The following is a 22,460-nucleotide window of genomic DNA, read 5'->3' as shown; positions in this document are numbered from 1 at the left end:
TTCAGAGTTGTTAGCATTTGCCTTATGTATTGTGGTGCTTCTATATTGGGTGCATATAATTGTTACCTCCTCTTCTTGGATTGATCCCTTGATCTTTACGTAATATCCTTTCTTGTCTCTTGTAACATTTTTTATTTTAAAGTCTATTTTATCTGATATGAGTATTGCTACTCCAGCTTTCTTTTGATTTCCATTTGCATGAAATATCTTTTTCCATCCCCTCACTTTCAGTCTGTATGTGTGCCTAGGTCTGAAGTGAGTCTCTTCGAGACAGCATATATATGGGTCTTGTTTTTGTATCCATTCAGCCAGTTTGTGTCTTCTGGTTGGTGCCTTTAGTCCATTTACATTCAAGGTAATTATCGATATGTATGTTCCTATTACCATTTTCTTAATTGTTTTGTTTTTGTTTTTGTAGGTCCTTTTCTTCTTTTATGTTTCCTGCTTAGAGAAGTTCCTTTAGCATTTGTTGTAGGACTGGTTTGGTGGTGCTGAATTCTCTTAGCTGTTGCTTGTCTGTAAAGCTTTTGATTTCCCCATCGAATCTGAATGAGATCCTTGCTGGGTAGAGTATTCTTGGTTGTAGGTTCTTCCCTTTCATCACTTCAAATATATCGTGCCACTCTCTTCTGGCTTGCAGAGTTTCTGCTGAGAAATCAGCTGTTAACCTTATGGGAGTTCCCTTGTATGTTATTTGTCGTTTTTCCCTTGTTGCTTTTAGTAACTTTTCTCTGTCTTTAATTTTTGTCAATTTGACTACTATATGTCTTGGCATGTTTCTGCTTGAATTTATCCTGCCTGGGACTCTCTGCACTTCCTGGACTTGGGTAACTATTTCCTTTCCCATGTTAGGGAAGTTTTAACTATAATCTCTTCCAGTATTTTCTCAGGTCCTTTCTCTCTCTCATTCTCCTTCTGGGACCCCTAGAATGCGAATGTTGGTGTGTTTAACATTGTCCCAGAGGTCTCTTAGGCTGTCTACAGTTCTTTTCATTCTTTTTTCTTTATTCTTTTCTGCATCAGTGATGATCACCATTGTGTCTTCCAGGTCACTTATTCGCCCTTCTGCCTCAGTTAATCTGCTATTGGTTCCTTCTAGTGTATTTTTCATTTCAGTTATTGTGTTGCGTATCTCTGTTTGCTCTTTAATTCTTCTAGGTCTTTGGTAAACTTTTCGATCTTTGCATCCAGTCTTTTTTCAAAGTCCTGGATCATCTTCTCCATCATTATTCTGAATTCTTTTTCTGTAAGGGTGCCTATCTCCTCTTCATTTAGTTGTTTTTCTGGGGTTTTAGCTTGTCCCTTCATCTGGTACAAAGTCTTTTGCCTTTTCATTTTCTCTATGTTTCTGTGGCAGTGGTTTTCAGTTCCACAAGTTGAAATACTGCTGATAGTGCTTGATACTGCTGTCTCTCCTCTTGCGGCAGAAGCTATCTAGGAGGCTCCTAGGTGCTTCCTGATGAGAGGGACTGATGGTGGGTAGGGCTGGGTGGGCGGAGCTCAGTAAGACTTTAATCCGATTTGGTGGGCAGAGCTCAGTAAAACTTTAATCTGCTTGTCTGCCAGTGGGTGGGGCTGTGTTCCCACCTTGTTGGTTGTTTGGCTTGAGGCTGCCTAGCACTGGAGCTTACAGGCTCTTTGGTGGGGCTAATGGCAGACTTTGGGAGGGCTCTCACGTGAGCACTTCCCAGAGACCCTGCCACCAGTGCCCCGTCTCCTCGGTGAGCCACAGCTGCCCCCCACCTCTGCAGGCAGCCCTCCAACACCAGCAAGTAGGTCTGGTTCAGTCTCCTGTGGGGTCACTGCTCTTTCCCCCTGGGTCCTGGTGAGCACACTTTTTGTGTGCCCTCCAAGATTGGAGTCTCTGTTTCTCCCAGTCTTGTGGAGGTCCTGCAATCAAATCCCGCTGGCTTTCAGAGTCTGATTCTCTGGGGAATCCTCCTCCCGTTGCTGGACTCCCAGGTTGGGAAGCCTGATGTGGGGCTCAGAACCTTCACTTTAGTGGGTGGACTTCTGCAGTATAACTGTTCTCCAGTTTGTGAATCACCCACCCAGCATTTATGGGATTTGATTTTAACGCGATCACGCCCCTCCTACCGTCTCATTGTGGCTTCTCCTTTGTCTCTGGATGTAGGGTGTCTTTTTTGGTGAGTTCCAGTGTCTTTCTGTTGATGATGGTTCAGCAGTTAGTTGTACTTCCGGTGCTATTGCAAGAGGGAGTGAGTGCACATTCTCCTACTCCACCATCTTGATCTTCTCCCCTACCTATTTCATTTAATTTTGCATTCAATTATATGCTGTCTTACATAATTTACTATTTTTCACCTTCTTAGCCTTTTCTCCCTAATAGCTTCCAGTCTTTCTGAAGGAGAGAACCACACCTTGCACCTAGTTTCTCTATCCCAGGATAGTGTTGGGCACCTTTAGTAAAAATTTGTTGTTGTTTTGGGATTATGTCTCAAATCCTTGAAGATGATCTCAGATGTGCACAGTCATCCTGCCCTTCCATGTTGTCCTGGTGTTCCATCAGTGTAGTGGGTTATGTGGACCAGTTGCCTGTGGTTAATTCTTAGTCACACGTTTGTTAGCATGGACACGAATTTCTGAAGCTTCCTGTGTGTTTTACAACTGGTATTTCTGAAAACAGAGTTTGGCCTTCTTTGTAGTCACACATGTGAAAGCGGAAACAGCAGTTTTTGTTTGTTTCAGGCATAACAGTCTGTGATAGAGGAAAGGTGACAGGTCCTGATAGGACTCAGTCCAGGTCATATATCTGGTAGCCCTGTGTCTGGCTGCCTGCTTTTGCCTCTTGTCTCTTGAGTCTCTCTCTGTATGTATTTAAAAAGCTACATTTAATAAACAGACTTGTGGGTGCTTTAGGCCAGATAAAGTGGCCGTTCAACTTTTATGAACTTGTCAGTTACAAAGGGAGTTCTTTGTTCCCAGAGTAAGAGGCAAAACTGTACCAAGTCAAGAAGATTTGCTTTGGAGTTCCTTGGGCAGATTTGAAGATGCAAATTTGAAGATGTTCTTATTTGGACCTGGTTTCACTCACTTTTTCAGAAGGAACCAACGAACAAGCTGTAGAGACTAGTATATATATATATATATATATTATATATATATATATATTGTTTTCCTTTGTATTTTCAAGGATAATTATTAATTTTTTTTATTTGATCCTTTCATGACTATAAGCAAATGAAAATGTGTGATTTTGTGAATGTGCTTTTATATCAGTCATCTTGTACTTCATAGCAGGCTCTGGGCTTTGCCTGTGTACTGCTTCTACTAAGATTTTTAATTAAGGCTTGGACTCTTCCTAAATTTAGAAATTACTCTTCTTTGTAATAGAATTTTCAACAGAGACCTGTAACAGAAGAAACAAAATTCTCCTAGCACCAAAATTATGAATTGATTGCATTTTATGTGGTGTGGAAAGGAGTTCCCCTAATATTATGAAGTCATATCAGCCTAGACAGTACATGAATTAAATAATTCCTCCTCCCATTTTCCCTTTTTGAATAATTTTTTTCATAGTATATAAAGAACCTTTTAAAATATGAGTAGAAAACGTGGTAAATTTTTAAAAATAATTTATGTTGCTAAAAATTAAAAATATGCTTAAAATGCTTAAAAACTTTGAAGAGTATTAAAGTGCTTTCCTTCTATATTAGGAAGCATTCAGAATTGTCTGAATTGAATGTAAAAGTCTTGGAAGCTCTGGAACTATATAACAAGTTGATGAATGAAACACCTGTCTATTCAGTCTATTCAAAGATCCATCATCCAGCACTTTACCCACCTTCATCAGCTGGAGTTCCAATGCAGGTGAGCATGTTTTTTGAGGACATTTTTCAAAATTTAAGAAAAGTTTTAAATTTAAGAAAAGAAAGCTTTAAAGCGTAGTATTAAAATTTCTGTGGTCCATGAATAACATTATAAAAATTCATCTTTGTCAAAAAATGTTGGCTAAACAATTAGTGTTCACTAGGACAATTAGACACTAACATTTCGCAAATATACTTTAGTTCATTTATAACATAATGAAAAGACTATTAAATATATGAAAGTAGTTCTGTTCTTCATAAGCTTTTATAAATATAAAGCATAAATCCTTTATGAAAGTATAAGTCCTTTATGAAAGTATAAATCCTTTATGAAAGTATAAAGTATCAATCCTTTGATTTAGGGCAGTGCCTGGTATGTCAGAAGTTTTCCAGATGAGGTACTGATGCAGGCAAAATTTAACATTTCTTTTAAATTTCTGTTGATTTCTTTGACTCATGTGATTATTAAAAGGCTTCGCTGAAGAACTCATTTTGTCCTCAGATCATGCTTTTATCAATATCCAGTATCCTGAAGCCTTTTTCAAATTTTAGTCAGCAGTTGAATTCAGAATGAGCTTAGATGAACAAATTTCATGTTAATTTACAAAAACTGGTATGTAAAGAAGTGTGTGAAGGAGACACCAAGGAGAAAAGATTGAATGTGGATGCATAATTTAGATGACTTCACACAACATAATTGTTAAGTAAAAAAGAGAATAGTTACTATGGTAACTGTCACATCAGACAAGATGCATTTATCAAATATGCCATGCCCCAGACTTTTGAAAATGATGAAAGAGTCATTATATATGAGGATAGAAAGGATTTCTGGGTGCAAAAGACAGCTGGAGTTTATTCATTATTGCCTCTGTTTTCAAAGAGCTTGCTGTTGCTGCTCTGAACATGGAACAAAATAGAAATGTCTGCTCCGTTGTGTTATAGGACTGTATGTTGTATTTACTTTATGTGTTTCTGTAAAGGGTTATTTATCATTCCTATGTCAGGTTTTTGTGTTTAGGTACATACTATTTACAATCTGTGTTTTGCTAAGCATAACTCCTTTCTTTAAAAAGCTAACTTTCTGTCTAGTTTGATTCTTCACATAATGCTATCTATACTATTCATGCATAATAACATTTGAAATATTCAAAGTTCCTATTCTAATTTTAAAAAAAAAGTTCATACTAGAAAAATTTAGAGTAATATACCATTAGTTGCATCTGTGAAGGCCCACCACTCAGGAATCCTAACCTGCACAAGAGGTCCACTCACACTGTCTCAGCCTGTTGTCAGTGGGCTGTTATATGTCTGCTAAGGAGGTAATATGACTGTATTTATTAATGTAGTAGTTGATTTGGCATCTCTAGGATTCTAAATTTTCATGTCATTGGTCTTTGCTTTAAAAATAGCTTAGTTTAAAACTTATGGTTACCAAGGGGGAAAGGGTAGGGGAGAGGGATAAATTGGGAGATTGGAATTGACATATACACACTACTATATATAAAATAGATAACTAAGTAGAACCTATTGAATAGCACAGGGAACTCTACTTAATACTCTGTAATGACCTATATAGGAATAGAAGCTAAAAAAGAGTAGATATATGTAAATGTATAACTGATTCACTTTGCTGTACAGCAGAAACTAATACAACATTGTAAATACAACAGTAAATTACTGTACTCCAGTAAAAATTAATTTTAAAAAAAAGCTCAGTTAAAACTGGAGCAATTGATATTTATTAAACATGGCTTGTTTTGAATGCCATATTTGGTAAGCAGGTGGGTAAATCCTGTCCTTAAAGAGATGTTACCCTGGAAATTAAGTAGGGCACATATAAATATCCACAGAGACTTGGACCATTTTGCTATTTCTTAAGGATACATCTCCTTTACCAATAGTTCATCTTTCCTTTTGTCCCATCTGGCCTGCAGGCAGGATGAAGGAGGCATTGCCAGAGAGGGTCTGCACTCTGCCTTAATACCATTTATTCTTCAACTTTTAAGTTTAATTCTTAAGAAGAAGTTGAATAAGTCACCCTGAGATGGGGGTGAAGAAGGTCACCTCTCTGATGGTGACTTGAAGTGATGCTGTACTGTCCTTCAAGGGAGTATATAGTTTTCTCTGCCTCTTCAGCAAGACATGTGACTTAGTAATAGGCAACCTGGATGGATTCCAACCTGTTACTTAAAAATACACCACCTCCCTTCCTTTCAACCCCCTGCAAGATAAAAGAACAAGCAAGTAAATCATAAATTTCCATAGAGTTGGCACTGTGAGTTGGAAGCACTCCACTTTTTAAACTAGTGTGGATAGATCGGTAGAATTAGATTGCTCCTCAAAGAATAACATTTTATTTCAATTAAGTCTTTATAAATTTATTTATTTGTTTATTCATTTTATTGGTTGTGTTGCGTCTTCGTTGCTGCACACAGGCTTTCTCTAGTTGCAGCAAGCGGGGGCTACTCTTCGTTGTGGTGCGTAGGCTTCCCATTGCGGTGGCCTCTCTTGTTGCAGAGCACGGGCTCTAGGCGTGTGGGCTTCATTAGTTGCAGCACATGGGCTCAATAGTTGTGGCTCACGAGCTCTAGAGCGCAGGCTCGATAGTTGTGACGCACGGGCTTAGTTGCTCTGCGGCATGTGGTATCTTCCTGGAGCAGGGATTGAACCCATGTCCCCTGCATTTGCAGGTGGATTCTTACCCACTGCGCCACCTAGGAAATCCTCAATTAAGTCTTTTAAAGTTTTAAATGTATTGCTAGGTAGCTGTTTGGGAGATCAATGAGTCAACTTTTTCTCTTTGGTTAATAGACATATCCAGTTCAACCACATGGTGCAAACTATATGGGTCAAGGTATTCACCAAGTCACTGTTGCCCAAAGCTACAGCCTAGGACCAGATCAAATTGGTCCACTGCGATCGCTGCCTCCAAATGTGAATTCCTCAGTGACAACACAGCCTGCTCAAACTTCGTACTTAAGGTAAGTTTTTGGGAGCTATGTTAATTTTGTAATTATACACATTAGATTTTCACAGACTTTCAGAATGAGAATAATTAGGCCCTTCTCTTCATAATAATAGTGCCTTCTTTTGCTGTTGAGATGAAGTTATAAAACTGCCCATTAAAGATCCCATGAAATCAGAATGCTGCCATCTTAGTTTTGTAACCCATACTGAGATGGTGCCCAGATCTGGCTTATTATCCGGGTCCCTCGGACAAAATAAAGCTAACTGTCCCTTACAGGAGCCAAGCCAGTGATATACTTAGCACGGTGCTGTAATCACCCTAGTAAAGTAGTCCCAGACATATTTTAGGAGCATGTACTCCTAAAAATCAGAAAACTTTTGTTACTTTGACTCTTAAAGAGAAGTGTGTTTGAGCTGTGGAATTTGTAGTCTCATTTTTTATACTAACACTTCTATTCTGAAAAACATGTTTACATCTTGCCTTCTGTTAACTTTGCTTAACCACACAAAATGTTCATTCAGTATAGTCATGTGTAATGATCTGTCAGGTCTCTTCCCACTCTTAAATTCCATGAGTATAAATTTTAGATATTATCTGGAAATTAAATAGATCTGTTTGTATTGGTGTTTAATTCAGTTAAAATGTAAAAATTTTGTTAACCTGGATGACCCTAGGAATTACAGAGAGAAAAACTGGAGGAGTGTAGACATGAATTCTATATTGAAGCAGTGTATTTGGTGCAATTAAAAATCATATTTTTTAAAAGATATGCTATAGCAATTACAGGAACAAATAGAAGTCCTACAATTTGGTGTGACTTTTCAACTTAATGGGGTTTTGGGGGTGTTTTGTTTTCGTATAATGTTAATAAGTAAACTATAGGTCAGGACTGTTTTGAGGGTAGATTCAGGACCCTACATGGTTTGCATATTCTCCCTGCCTTTATTATTTTTATGTAGGGAATCAGGTTAAGCTATCAGGGACAGCTTTGAAAGTGCGCTACCAAAGGAAAGTACAAAGAGTGAGTGAGGAAGAGTGGTCATCTCTGTGCTGATTGAGAGAAGAGGGAGGGGAGAAAATGAGCCAAGGGTGCACTTGAGCTGGGGTTTTGTTCTCACTGAAGCTGGCCAAGGACACCAGTGTCAGAAACAATTTTCATCTCCTCAAAAGATTTCTAAATGTTTTCCATGAGAGAGTTTGGAGAAAACAAAATTAGATAGGCCTTATAATCCTGTATTTTACTTCTTTTTAAGTACTTTCTTCTTCCCAGATGTAAAAATTACATTAACAATGTTGAATAGCTGGAGTAGTTAAATCATAATTGGAACAGTAGAGGTATATAAACTTAAAAAGATGGAAAAGACAGTTTTATTTTCTCATGATGATTGATCTCTGACTATAACGTAGATAATGCAAAGTAAATGTGGTTTTTTTTTTTAAATTTTGTTTGTAGCACTGGACAAGACACTGTTTCCAATCCTACTTATATGAACCAGAACTCTAACCTCCAATCAGCTACTGGTGCTGCTGCTTACACACAGCAGGTGGGGATGTCTGTGGATATGTCATCTTACCACAACACTACTTCCAATTTGCCGCAGTTGGCAGGCTTTCCGGTGGCAGTTCCAGCTCATTCAGTTGCACAGCAGCAAACAAATTACCATCAGCAGCAACCTCTCCTTTAAAAACAAACCAAGCATTTTCTTGAAAGCCTTCATAAGTGTACGACTCAATCCTTGTGATTCTAATCTGAAAATATTAAAAGAAGAAAAAAATTTTTTCTCAGCTCAAAGGGCCCATGAATAAATAAAGCACAAAAACATATCTCACTCTGAGGCCATAAAAGGTTTTTTTCAGTCCCAACTTGTTTGAAGTCAAACTTTTGATGAGAGGCAGCTTCAAGTTGCTTCCAGTTAGTTTTTTCTTACTTTCAGATCTCTCTACACAAATCTGGACAACCAATAAGTAGCCTTATGACACTAAACAACATGAGATAGGCGTGTATAAATAAATGACCATACCCCTAAGGTATCATGATAATTGGGAGAGCACTGAAACCTTTAAGTACTTTTTGTCTGCTTTTTTTTTTCCAGTTTCCCACACACCATTATTTTAAAAGGCGAACATGTTTTTGTGTGAGCATTTAGCTTCCCTACATATTTCCTTTAAATTGCAGTTGTGTTTGCAGTACTCTCAGTTTTACTCTCAGTGATGTGTTGAATAATAATTAGCATATAATTGTCTACAGAAGCAAGAGAACTTTGGGAGGAACAGAAACGTTTTCTGTTGTTATCAATGAAGACCATGTAAATGCAGGCGTGTGATAAAGCCTTTAGCCATTCCCCCAGTCATGCTAACAGTGGGCTGAGGAATGCCCCACAAAACATTTCCATTCCCTGGAAAAAAATTTCTTTTCCTACAAGGGTCTTTGGCATTTAGAATTGCCACTTTGATCTTTTCAAGTGATTTTGACCATTCTCTAATGAAGGTATGGTCTGTTTGTTTGTTTTTTGTTTTGTTTTCCTGTAGCGTGGTTTGCAGAGATGCTGCATTTCCTTTTTACAGAGTATATGTGAATTAGAGATATGAGACATTCCTAATAATTTGATGTGTTGTATACCAAGTGTGCATGATGTGTGTTTTTATTGATGTGTTGTTCCTTTAAAGAGGTGATTTGAGTACCATTGGTATGCCAGACTGTTGAAAATTTTGGCCATTCCTTTCAGAAGTAATCCTGAGCCTGTGGAATAATAACAGGCAGCGGATTTATAGGGAAGCCATCAAGACAATTTTCCTGAAGTGAGTTTTAAGTGAGTTTATAGTGCTAATAGATTCCACATACTTTAGGAGTTAGGTAGCAAACCAATAGGGATTGTTTTCTTTCCTAAAAATTTGCACACTGCTGCATCATCTACCAACTTTGTAGATAGCACAACATACAAATACATATGCTTACAGATACATGGAATTTAGACTGGGAAAAGCAATGGACGTAAGTTTAGTTTTTAAAAAGTTAACTTGCAGGAATTCCCTGGTGGTCCAGTGGTTAGAACTTGGCACTTTCCCTGCTGAGACCCAGGTTTGATCCCTGGTCGGGGAACTAAGATCCTACAAGCTGCCAAAAAAAAAAAAAGTTTACTTGCATGGAAGCAAGATTTCTATATTGTTTTTTAAAGCCCTTAATCTTTCTACTAAGAATCCATTGGAAGATAGTGCTCTGGAAATTTTTGTCATTTATCTAGTTACAGAAATATGATCATAAAATGTTACTTTTTCAGAGAAACTGTATCCTGGAACAAAATAGTCTTATATATACTACCTGGTCTACATTTAAAGGGAAAAACAAGCAGTATTATTTGAAAGCCCAATTTCTGTCATTGCCTTATTTCAGATACAAGTAACTGGAAAGAAACTTAATCTTTCATGTCTCTGTTCTGTTTTTTATCCAGTATTTTCCTCCCATGTGAATTCAGTTATATACTTATAAAAAATTCTAAAATGGCACCTTACTTTTTTGGAAATGAATCTTCTATTCTTTAAAGAAAACAAAACATAAAAAACATTTACAAAGCTGCTCTTGATAATAATTAATGTTTGCATATATATGGAAAATCTTATGTTTTTCCCCAAAACAATATTTAATAAACAGTTATTTTAATGTTTGTGTAAATAATTCATGTATAATTGTGATCTGAGTTGTAAAAGCTTAATTCTGCATAAGTCTGAACTAGAATAAATACTGTACACCCACTAAATCGGGATCTGCCATGTAAGTTCACCTACTGTAGTTGTGGAGTGATATAACAGTGCAACGTGTATATAGTGTATATTGACATTTATCTGTGAAATTTTATACATCCAGAAGTTTCTTCTCCCTTTTAAATTAAAAATAATTTTATTTTGCCATCCTGTAGTGAATTTTGTGTGGCAGATTGTTGATAGTATAAAAATGTTATTAAATCTGTGTACTGAGATGATATTTTTGGTGTTAATAAGAAATACAGGGTTGTTATTTTTCTTTTTCATGATCTTTTGGATTGTATTTAAGACCTGTTTCTAATTAAATGTTTTCTGCCAGAGGAATTGTCTAACATCAGATTTCTACATTAGATTCATACTTACTGTTTTATAAAAAATAAAAATAACTTCTGCTTTTTCATATGATATCTTGGTACATTAGAAAGAGTTCCTGAAAATTTATAATAAAATTAATTTTCACCAATGTAGGAAAAATTTCCCCTGGATGTTAAATTATATGGAGGGTGGGATATGCTCTTATAGTTTGGAAAATGTATGGTCTACCAGTAATTGTCTTTGTAATTTGGTAATTTGTTTATAAAATTACCTGAACATTAAATAAGTATAACATTTATCAACTAGGAGTTGACACTTGACTATATAACAAATTTCACTGTATATTTCTGAAGTTATGACGTTTCATTATCCAAATTTTTTAAAAATTGATTTTAGATGTTAAAAAAAATTATGATTTACATTTAAAAAAGCAAGTTTTTCGTAGTAAAAATTTTAAGTATCAAAGCCCCTTCTAGGAGAGAGGGTTTATTGAATTGTCATTAAGATGAGAAAGCTGAAGTTATTTTTGTAAGTAATAAATTTAATATAGCACCAATCTGTCTTGTTTTGTTTCTGTGAAAAGGCATTTTTCTTATTTACTTACATCAATTTTAGTCAAGAGGTAAAGGGAGGACTCATTTCTAGGGATTTGATATTTTTTGTTGTTAATTTGTTTCTTTTGAAGATTAAAAATTTATTTTTTAAATAATGTTTTCTGCAGAAGAATTATTCTAATTTTACCAAGCCAAATTTGAGTTTGCACTTTTAAAAAACCTAATTGTGTGAAAAAGAGAAATTAGGTTGCTTATGTAGAGTAGCAAGATGAATAGTGTCCTCCGAAAATTCACGTTCACCCAGAATGTCAGAATGTGACCTTATTTGGAAAAGTCTGCAGATGTAATTAGGTAAGGATCTTGAGATGAGATCATCCTGGATTTAGGGTGGCTCTGAATCCAATGACAGGTGTCCTTATAAAAAGAGAGAGACAGTGAGCAAGTCATGTGAAAATGGAGGCAGAGACTGGAATTATTCTGCAACAAGTCAGGGACTGCCTGGAGCCACCAGAGCTGAAGGAGGCAAGGAAAGATTCTTCCCTAGAGACTGCAGAGGGAACATGGCCCTGCTAACAGCTTGATTTCAAATGTCTAGTCTCTAAAACGTAGAAGAAATTAATGTTTTAAGCCACTATGTTTGAGGTACTTTGTTATGGCAGCACTGGGAAACTAATGAACTTGGATAAAAGTATACAGTGAAATCTGAATACCAAAGCATTCTGAACTTTTACAAGATTGGTTAAAATTGTCACAAGAGTTCTGAGACAAATGTTTGTAGTCCAGTAGCAGTCTTTTATTATCTTTTCCAAACTGTAATGAAATTGCATGGATAAATGAAACTAAGACCCCTGATAATCTCATAATCCCATTTTTAGTGATTTTTTTTTTAAATCTACATTTCAATAATTGCTTTCTTCATGCCAGAGGTGTTAACAAGATTGTAAGCTTATACATTTACTCTTCACTCTTCTACCCATCTTGAGTAGAGGGTATTGAATGAAAGGAGAAATGTTCAAAGACAAACAGGCACAGAAGAAGAAACCAGAAGACTGCACTGGATATTCTCCAGAAAGGCTACTGAAGAATGGAGTTGTTTTTATTTTATACCATTTAATATACTAATGAGGAAAAGAAAGACTTTCCAATACCTTTGCAGCAAGTCAGTGACCACTACTAATTTACATGTGGTCTAGGAAGCCTGCTACCTTAAAAAAAAAAAGAAAATTGAGGTGAAATCATAAAACATAAAATTAGCCATTTTGAAATAAATGAACAGTGGCATTTAGTACATTTACAATGTTGTACAACCACCACTCCCAATTAGACCTTTTGTGTCTCTCTCTTTTCATTTAGCATTAAGTTTTTGAGGTGCATCTCCACATACCATAGTGTATGAGGTTCATATACCACAGTTTATTCATTCATCTGTTGATGGATATTTGGCCTGTTTCCACCTTTTTGCTATGGTAAATAGTACTGCTAGGGACATGTGTGTACATGTTATTTGAGTACCAATTTTCAGTGCTTTTGGATCTATACATAAGAGTGGACGGACTTACCTGGTGGCACAGTGGTTAAGAATCTGCCTGCCAATGCAGGGGACATGGGTTCGATCCCTGGGCCGGGAAGATCCCACATGCTGCAGAGCAACAGCCCATGTGCCACCATTACTGAAGCCCATGCACCTAGAGCCCTTGCTCCACAAGAGATGCCACCACCCTGAGAAGCCTGCACACCCTGTTGCTGCAACTAGAGGAAGCCCGTGTGCAGCAACGAAGAGCCAATGCAGCCAATAAATAAATAAATTTAGTTTTTATTAAAGTGGAACTATTGGGTCATGTGGTAATTCTATATTTAATTTTTTGAGGAACTGCCAAACTTCCACGCCCCCACCAACAGTACATGAGGGTTCCAATTTCTCTACATCCTCACCAACGCTTATTTCCTATTTTAAAAAGTTATAGCTATCCTGGTAGATGTGAGGTGGTACCTCATTCTGGTTTATATTTGTGTTTCCCTAATTACTAATGACATTGAGCATCTTTTCATGTGCTTGGCCATTTGTATATCTTCTTTGGAAAAATATCTATGTGAGCCCTATGCCCATTTTTTAATTGGATTGTTTGTTATTGAGTTGTAAGAATTCTTTATATATTATAGATACTAGACTTAATAATAGAAGACTTGGATCTAGTTTCTTTCATTCTGTGGATTTTCTTTTCAATTTCTTGATGATGTTCTTTGATGCACAAAAGTTTTTAATTTTGATGGAGTTCTTTGTATCTATTATTTCTTTTGTTGCTTGTGCTTTTGGTGTCATGTCTGAGAGTTCATTACTAAATCCAAGGCCATGAAGATTTTCTCCTGTTTTCTTCTAAGAGTTTTATGGTTTTAACTGTTACAATTAGGTCATTTATCCACGTTGATTTAATTTTTGTACATGATGTGAGGTAGGACTCCAACTTGATTCTTTTGCATATGGGTATCCAGTTGTCCCAACACTATTTGTTGAAGAGACTGTTCTTTCACCAGCTCCTTTCTGACACTGCTATAACATATTCTAATGGTAGTCAGTTCTAGATTCTAAGCCCTTATGCATCAACTGCATAGCCGTACAGTTTGCAGTTCTAAAAGGTGTCAGCCTTGTCCTCATCTGATCACTTCTGTCACATACCTGAAGGGGAGTCAGTGCTATCTTGTCAGGATATAGCTCCCAGCAGTGAACAGATAGCCCATGAACAGACATGTTGGGTGTCAATGTAGAGGTGGTTTTTAGCTGTCACATAATTTTTTTTTCCCTCCAAGTAACGTCAAACAAGTGTTGTGAAAAGTTCATTGTCTAAATTTTTAAAGTGGGGCATAGAACCCCAGACAAAAATAATCTTTATCATATTTCTTTCCTGGGAAACCCTCCCCCAGGGATTTTCACCTGCATGTCTTTGGTCAAAACTGTGTCAAAAGGCTACCCTTAACAGCAAGTGAGTCTGGGAAAGTAGTTTGCTTTCCAGCCTCTATACAGGGAAGGCAAGGGAGATGACTGGAAATGAATGTAGTGGGAGCCGTTCTGTAGTACCTGCCACAGAGACAGGCCTGTCCACGTGTGTTTACAACCTGGTGTTACTGTTTGTGTGCCTGGTAAATAAATTCAGATTCAAATTGCTCTGTTGCTGTCCCATGGTCAAATAAACTCTTGTTCAGATTCTCTAATACAAGCATACCATGGTTTTTAGTCAATAAAGGCTAGAATTAATATATTTATATCTGACTTGATTATTAAAACTGGGACTTTTTTTTAACCTCCGCAGAGACAAGAGAAGGCCCTGGAAGTGGAGATGGAGATTAAAGCTTTAAGCTGCTCCTGTCCCTTCTGACTGTTTTGAAACAGGTGAAAAAATGACAGGTTTATGAGCATTAGTTAATTAATTAATTAATATAATCACATAGCTACTATATGCTGGGGATGCCAAGAACTGAATTTCCAAGGCTGAGTTGTTTGTGGCTTCACCATGCACTAGCTGGTTGTATAACATCAGATGTTGCACGTTGACTTGATTGAAAACCATTTTCATATACATTGTCATTGCCTCCTCATTAGGTAGGCAAAGAGGTTAAATTATCTTCACAAGGTCACACAGCTAGTTAAGTGGCAAAGTTGGCATTATGAACCAGTCTATCTGATGCTTACGTACGTGCCCTTTCCCCACTACACTAGTGTGACTATTACCTAGAAATTATTTGTATGTTAAGGTTGTCAGGTAATACCTTTCTTTCCCACAAATCACTGAGATTGATGGGGTCCCAAAGGGCCCACATGGGTCTAAAATGCCTTCAGTTGTGAGACTGCTCATGTAAAGAAGAGCATACAAGCGGCTGGATCTACTTACTGTGTACCTTGAAGAACAATTAGGTCTGTCACACGGGTGGGCTGGTGAGACCAGAGTTTGATGCAAACAGACTTTCTGAGACTGTGACAGGGTTCCGTATTTGCTCAGTAGAAAACAGTGAATTTCAAGGAATTACTCTGAGGAAGACAGCAGGTGACAACTAGCTGAGACTGATTTGAACTAGGAGAGTAGTTCTGCGTCAAAGCCTGGGGACCCAGCGTCCACATAACATAGGCTGGTTTCTCCAAGAACCAAAGTTGCTGAGAAAAATCGTTCAACCTAAGCTTGGAGTTCTGTTACATTCTCAGTAAGGGCCAAACTCTTTAAAAATCACATATTAGGTAGGGTCTTCATGATTTCACCCTTGTCAGTCCTTCTGACCTCTTCCACTTTCTCACATACGTGCTAGATTCCAACCCCCAAGCCCAAAATTCCTCAGGTGCTAATTTTGCTCTTTTGTGCCTGTGTTTGGCCCTATTGTTTTTCTCTGCGTGAAATGCTTTTGATCACCTAATAAATTGTCTTTTTTTTAAGTGTCAGCCCAAATTTCACTGATTCTGGCTCCCAGACCTTGCTGCACTTCTGTGGGTAGCATCTTGTAACTCTCTTATACTAGTTGCCACGTTGCATTGAAATGATCTGTGTCATATGAATCTGTCTATGTGTCAGATACTATAATTTGACTCATTCATTGTGCATTTCCATCCATCTTATTAATATTCCTCGATATGGAAATCAGTAAACAAGGTAATAGCACTTGCCTTCCCAGACTCCTTTGCAGCCATGGGCGACCTAATGACACGGTTTTAGTCAATGAGATATAGGTCAAAGTTCCTGGGGAGGGCTTTCTAGGATGAAAGAAACAACTTGGAAAGGAAAGGCTTTTGGCTGTTTCCCCTTCTGGCTTATGAGGCAAATGCGATGTTAAGAGATAAAGCAACCACATTATGGCCGTGAGGAAGAAAGTTATGATGGCTCAGGGAGGTGAAAGATACCTGGCTTTGATGGCACCTTCGAGAGCTATACCAGTTCTAGACTATTTTCCTCTGGACTTCTTCATATGTGAAAAAAAACATCTTTTTCTGTTGTTAACCCTATTTGTCTAGGTTACTGTTGGTAGGGTTTTGCTGTTTGCATCTGAAAGCATTCCTACCCCCCACTAGATGTACAAAATTCTTCAGAACGTGGAGTTGTGTTTCACTCATTGGTGTATGCCCAGGGCCTAGCGTAGGCACATACAATATGGAATGAAGAATAAAAGTTGAATTTAGCAGAGAGCTGCATAGCACCTCACAATGCCTGGCATTCAGTAAATGTGAGTTTTCTTCAACCTTTTCTTATCCTTGTGCTTGTTGTGTATCATAATCATTCCATTTTAACGTGTGAAATCATGTTTATTTTATAGTGGATGGGCACGTATTGTGGGATTTCATTTTATTCCCTTAAAGCTATTCAACCAATGATGCATCTTAAACTCCAAGTTGTCTTAGAATCCAGGGAATATGGCATTATTTTAATTATCAAGAGACAAAGGGGGCTAGGGTGCTGTCTCATTGTCAAGAAGGCCAATAGCTTTTTTGGGGGGGGGGCACACCCATGTGGCATGCAGCATCTTAGTTTCCTGGCCAGGGATTGAGGGTCTTAACCACTGGACCACCAGGGAAGTCCCAAGAAGACCAATAGCTCTTAAAACAACAATAGCAACAAAAAAACAAACAAAAACTTAGTGTCTCCATTGCTCACCAAGTAACACTCATGGATACTCCAGAATAGCACACTCCTTTTCTCCAGTCTGAGCCCAGGGATTACAGCAGAGCAGAAGCACAGTGAACATTTCTTTCTGACTCATGGCAGGAAATAGTACATCACAGACCCTTGCTATGGGCTGGAGGAGGAGTGAGTGGTTATGAAAAATAAATAAAGAGTCACCTAGAAGGTTGAAAGGTCACAGTCAGATAATTTGGGCAGGTGACATTCACAAGGGACATAGCAAGAGGATATGGGGATTAAGGAAAAAGCAAATTCTATGTAATGGTCCTAACAATATGGGATATTCCACTTGCATGTCCCAGGCTTACATGTTTATACTGGTTATGAACCACTGCTAGAGATTCATTCACGTTCTCTGCCAACTTTGAATCTCTTTAAGCCCAAGTTCTTCACCGGGGACAGAAAAGTGGGAAAACTAGTATTTGAATATTATTTGGAATTTAATTAACATCATTCAGCACCTTAACTCGAACTTTTAGAAGAATACTTCCTTTCAACGTTATACAAAGAACTAGCTTTATGACAACCACTCAAAAATGGCAGAATGAAGATGATGAAGGATAGAGGTGATCAGATTTTACACCTGTTTACTTCAGTAAGTTATCCTTCAGGTGGAGGGTTGTATTGTTTGTAGTTTTTTACTCTTGCCCCCCTCCTAGAAGGGGCTTGTACATATTTGCCCACGCTCTTGACTTCTGGAGTAATATGTCTCCATTCAGTGATTTCAGTATTGGTTGTATGTCATGCATTGGCCAATGGGATATAAGCAGATGCAAAAAATGCCCACATCAAAGCAGCAGCTTAAAGAGGCATCACAAAATTCCTGTAGCTCTCTGTTTCTACCCTCTTCAGAGCTAGTATGTCTTGGCTTGGGGCTGCTTCTTTAGCCTGGGCTGGGGAATAGGAAGACAAGAGGAACAGAGCCACCTGCTGGACCAGAACCATGGGCTCCATGGTGTTACAACACCACTAAGATTTTAGGGTTGTTTGTTACCAAAGCAAAGATGACAAATATGCCTGGTGAAAGAAATAGTTAAAAACTTAAATTAGCTAATAGCATCTCAATATAATTCCCCACTTATAAGATGTGTGAGTCATCTTCACAGTAATTATACTTCAATGTTAAATTTAAAATATTTACTTCCATTACCATCCGAATCATTTGTACCCTTTAAAATTGTACCCAGAGGGAAAAAAAAAATTGTACCCAGAGAATAGCATTTTCACTGGGTTTTATAGCATATAAGCTTTTTTAGGGTTAAGAAAGTGGATTTTTTTCCAATTTCTGAAACTATTACAATCTTTCATATCCTGAAGGTCCATGGCTTTATGTGACATTTGAACAGATTTTCAAAGTTTGAACCAGAGCATTAGGGGAGAGGGGGAGGAGAAGAGGTAATTCTGGAGAAATTCTTTAGAACAAGACAAAGTAGACCCTCCCAAGACAAAAACTCAGAAAATTTACACTGCAATTGTTATGACATAAATGTAAAATGTTAATTACACAAACCTATAAATACAATTGAGCACATGTGCTACTGTTGTGATTTTGTATGCTCCTAGCTTAACTCCTACAAACAATATTCTCCTAGATGCATGGACCCTAGACAAAGTGTGCTGTGATTTAATTTATGTCATTTTTTTTTAACAGCGCCTCAGACAGGATTTCAACTGTAGGAAGAACTTTGCAAAATGTATTTATTAAGTGACAATAAAGTTTATTAAGAGTATTTGTAGCTGAAAAAGTGATTCAGCAGCATTGAATATTTTAGGAGGGAAAGCAGAGTGTAAGAGTGGTCACTTGCTCTTGAGCCAGTCGTTCTCCTGAGCTCAGATGCCTAATTTGCTAAAAGTGGTGTTTGTTCTAGATGGTTACTAAATTCCCTTCCAGCTATGAAATTTTAGACTTTTTTAAAAATAAATGGGGAGAAAAAGATGGCGGCGAAGTAGAGAGACGTGGAGTGCATCCCTCTCCACAGATGCATTGGGAATGCACGGAAGGAGGCAGTCATTCCCACAGAGAACCAGCTGAACACCAGCAGACGGCCTCGGACACCGGAAAGGGCTGCGGAGAACCTGACATAGCCGGTAGGGAGGCATCTACGAGGGCTCAAAGAGGGTGAAGCGGCGGAGCTGTGGCAGACGGGAGGGAGTGAGAAACATACGGAGGGTCCGCAGCGCAGCTCAGCGTTCCCGGACCGAGACATCGATCCGCGGCTGAACGGAGGGTCCAGGAGCGGGAGCGTGGGAACCGGAGAGCTGGTTCAGGGGGAGAAACATTGTTGCCGGTAGGGTGACGGACCGAGAGGACAGGAGGGAGGAGGTCCGCGGAGAGGAGTGCCGATCCCTGAGAGCTGCCCGGCCATGATGGCGGCTGGAGGCTGCAGGCTCCCGGGCGGCGGGGAGGAGCCGCGCGCATAGCCTCTCCCTCTCTTTCTGCGCCTCTGCAACAGGCAGCGGAGAGACGCCCTGCGGGGCCACATAAGGCGCTCAGGGATAACAAGTACCCTCAGGCGCTCGGGCGGGGCTAGATTAAAACTCCTTGCAACGCCAGCAGCAGGGAGGCTGCCGAGAGAAAAAAAAAAAACAAACCAGCATCAAAAACAAAAAGAAAAAACCCCGAGAGAGGCCCAACTCTAAGACTTTCTGTGTACGCCTGAGCCACCAGCGCTCTATGCAACAGGCACCTCCAAGCCTGACTGAAGCAACAGTGCGCCACTGCTCACTCCCTCCCAGGAGAAGGAGCCACTATTGCACCCTCTCCCTCCCCACACACCGAGGCTTACAGACGAACAATAAAGGAACCTCTGCTGGTCACAGAATAACGCAAAAAAAAAAAAAAACCCAAGGCAAGGAAAAGGACACTTACAGCTGAGACGCTAAGGAAACAGAAATAGTAGTATCAATACCTATTGAACTGGTCCATTCGGGGATCAGTTCTGGATTTTTTTTTCTTTTTTTTTTTTTTCCTTTCTCTTTTTTTTTTTTTTTTGATTTATTAAATACGATCTTAGCCCTAAGGGATCTACAAGTTTTACAACATAATTTTATAAGGATATTTTTCACTCTTTTTTTTTTTTTTTTTTTTTTTTTTTTTTTTGCCTTTTAAAATACTTCTATATCTAGCTAAGTTTTTGGTAGTACGGACAAAATATCTTTCATACTTTCCTTTCATCCCTTTCTTTTATACACTTCTATTCCTTTCTTTTTCTTTGCATATTTCCAACCACATTACGCTCTTCTGTTCCCCTTTCTTCCAGCCATTTTAAGTGTATTTTATCTTAACATACTTATAAGCAACACTATCGGTCTGCTCAGACTCCTTGCTCTATTCTCCAGATGATGCACTGCCTTGGTATTAATATTAGGCTTTTGTCTTTATCTTAGTTCTTAGTACAGTTGTCTAATTACATTCTGAGAATCTCCATTCTCTCTGGTGGTACTCCAGCTCTTTTCTATATTTGATCCTAGCTTACAAAATCTCCCTGGATTGATGTTTGTATGTGTAGGGTGTTATTTGTTGTTTGTTTGCTTTTGCTTTTGTCTCTGATTCGTTCTGTTTCAGTTGTCAATTTCTGCTGGGTTTCTCTCTGAATATCTGATAGCACACTGGGGTTCTGTCAGGTCTTTCTAGAGCCTTATGTCCTAACGGATTCAATAATTGTGTGTCTTATACATGTATGTGTTTCCTAGACTGAATATTCGTCTAATCCAATACTTGGACATTAGTCTGAGGCTTGGACAGTCTTCTATAAACACCTCTATCACCAGGACAAGCAACCCCAAAAGCTTGGACAACCATGAGGAAACAAAGAAACACCATGCAGGCAAAGGAGCAGGAAAAAAACCCACAAGACCAAATAAATGAGGAGGAAATAGGAAAAATGCCTGAAAAAGAATTTAGAGTAATGATAGTAAAAATGATACAAAATCTCGATAACAAATTAGAGAAAGTACAAGAAACAGTTCATAAGAACTCAGAAAAACAAACAGCAATGGATAACAAAATAACTGAAATTAAAAATACTCTAGATGCTCTAACCAGCAGAATGACTGAGGCAGAAGAACGAATAAGTGAGTTGGAAGATAGAATGGAAGAAATAAACGCCACAGAGCAGGAAAAAGATAAAAAAATAAAAAGACTAGAAGACAGCCTCAGAGACCTCAGTGATAACCTTAAACGTACCAACATTCGAATTATAGGCATCCCAGAAGAAGAAGAAAACAAGAAAGGGTCTGTGAAAATATTTGAAGAGGTTCTAGTGGAAAACTTCCCCAACATGGGAAAGGAAATAATGAACCAAGTCCAAGAAGCACAGAGAGTCCCATACAGAATAAACCCAAGGAGAAATACACCAAGACACATATTAATCAAACTAACGACAATTCAACACAAAGAAAAAATATTAAAAGCAGCAAGAGAAAAGCAACAAACAACATATAAGGGAAAACCCATCAGGATAACAGCTGACCTTTCTACAGAAACTCTGCAGGCCAGAAGGGAATGGCAGGATATACTGAAAGTCCTGAAAGAGAGAAACCTACAGCCAAGAATACTTTACCCAGCAAGAATCTCATTCAGATTTGAGGGAGAAATCAAAAGCTTTCCAGACAAGCAAAAGTTAAGAGAATTCAGCACCACCAAACCAGCCTTACAACAAGTGCTAAAGGAACTTCTCTAAGTAGGAAACACAAGAAAAGGAAAACACCTACAAATACAAACCCAAAACAATTAAGAAAATGGTAATTGGAACACACATGTCAATAATCACTTTAAATGTAAATGGATTAAATGCTCCAACCAAAAGACACAGACTGGCTGAATGGATACAAAAACAAGACCCTTCTATATGCTGCCTACAAGAAACCCACTTCAGACCAAGGGATACATATAGACTGAAAGTGAAGGGATGGAAAAAGATATTCCATGCAAATGGAAGTCAAAAGAAAGCTGGAGTAGCAATACTCATATCAGACAAATTAGACTTGAAAGTAAAGACTATTAAAAGAGACAAGGAAGGGCACTACATAATGATCAAGGGATCCATCCAAGAAGAACATATCACAATGGTAAATATCTATGCCCCCAATATAGGAGCACCTCAATACATAAGGCAAATGCTAACAGCTATAAAAGGGGACATCGACAGTAACACAATTATAGTGGGAGACTTGAACACCCCACTTACATCAATGGACAGATCATCCAAACAGAAAATAAATAAAGACACACAAGCTTTAAATGACACATTAGACCATCTCGACTTCATTGATATTTATAGGACATTCCATCCAAAAACGACAGACTACACTTTCTTCTCAAGTGCACACGGAACATTTTCCAGGATAGATCACATCCTGGGTCACAAATCAAACCTCA

The 22,460-nt window shown here is 38.2% G+C and overlaps 1 protein-coding gene across 2 annotated transcripts in view; it reads left to right on the top strand.

The window, feature by feature from the left end:
- Positions 1–10,877, top strand: part of STAM2 (signal transducing adaptor molecule 2) — a 55,050-nt gene extending 44,173 nt beyond the window's left edge. For both annotated transcript variants that reach the window (XM_057745438.1, XM_057745439.1), the window contains exons 12-14: positions 3,678–3,831; positions 6,642–6,811; positions 8,252–10,877. In XM_057745438.1, coding sequence (XP_057601421.1) covers positions 3,678–3,831; positions 6,642–6,811; positions 8,252–8,483 — 556 coding nt within the window. In that variant the 3' untranslated portion in view covers positions 8,484–10,877. The remainder of the gene's footprint in view (positions 1–3,677; positions 3,832–6,641; positions 6,812–8,251) is intronic.
- The last annotated feature ends 11,583 nt before the right edge of the window (positions 10,878–22,460 follow it).

This window comes from Hippopotamus amphibius, chromosome 8 (assembly GCF_030028045.1).
Source record: "Hippopotamus amphibius kiboko isolate mHipAmp2 chromosome 8, mHipAmp2.hap2, whole genome shotgun sequence".
Classification (NCBI taxonomy): domain Eukaryota; kingdom Metazoa; phylum Chordata; class Mammalia; order Artiodactyla; family Hippopotamidae; genus Hippopotamus; species Hippopotamus amphibius.
This window is presented reverse-complemented; position numbering and strand designations above follow the sequence as displayed.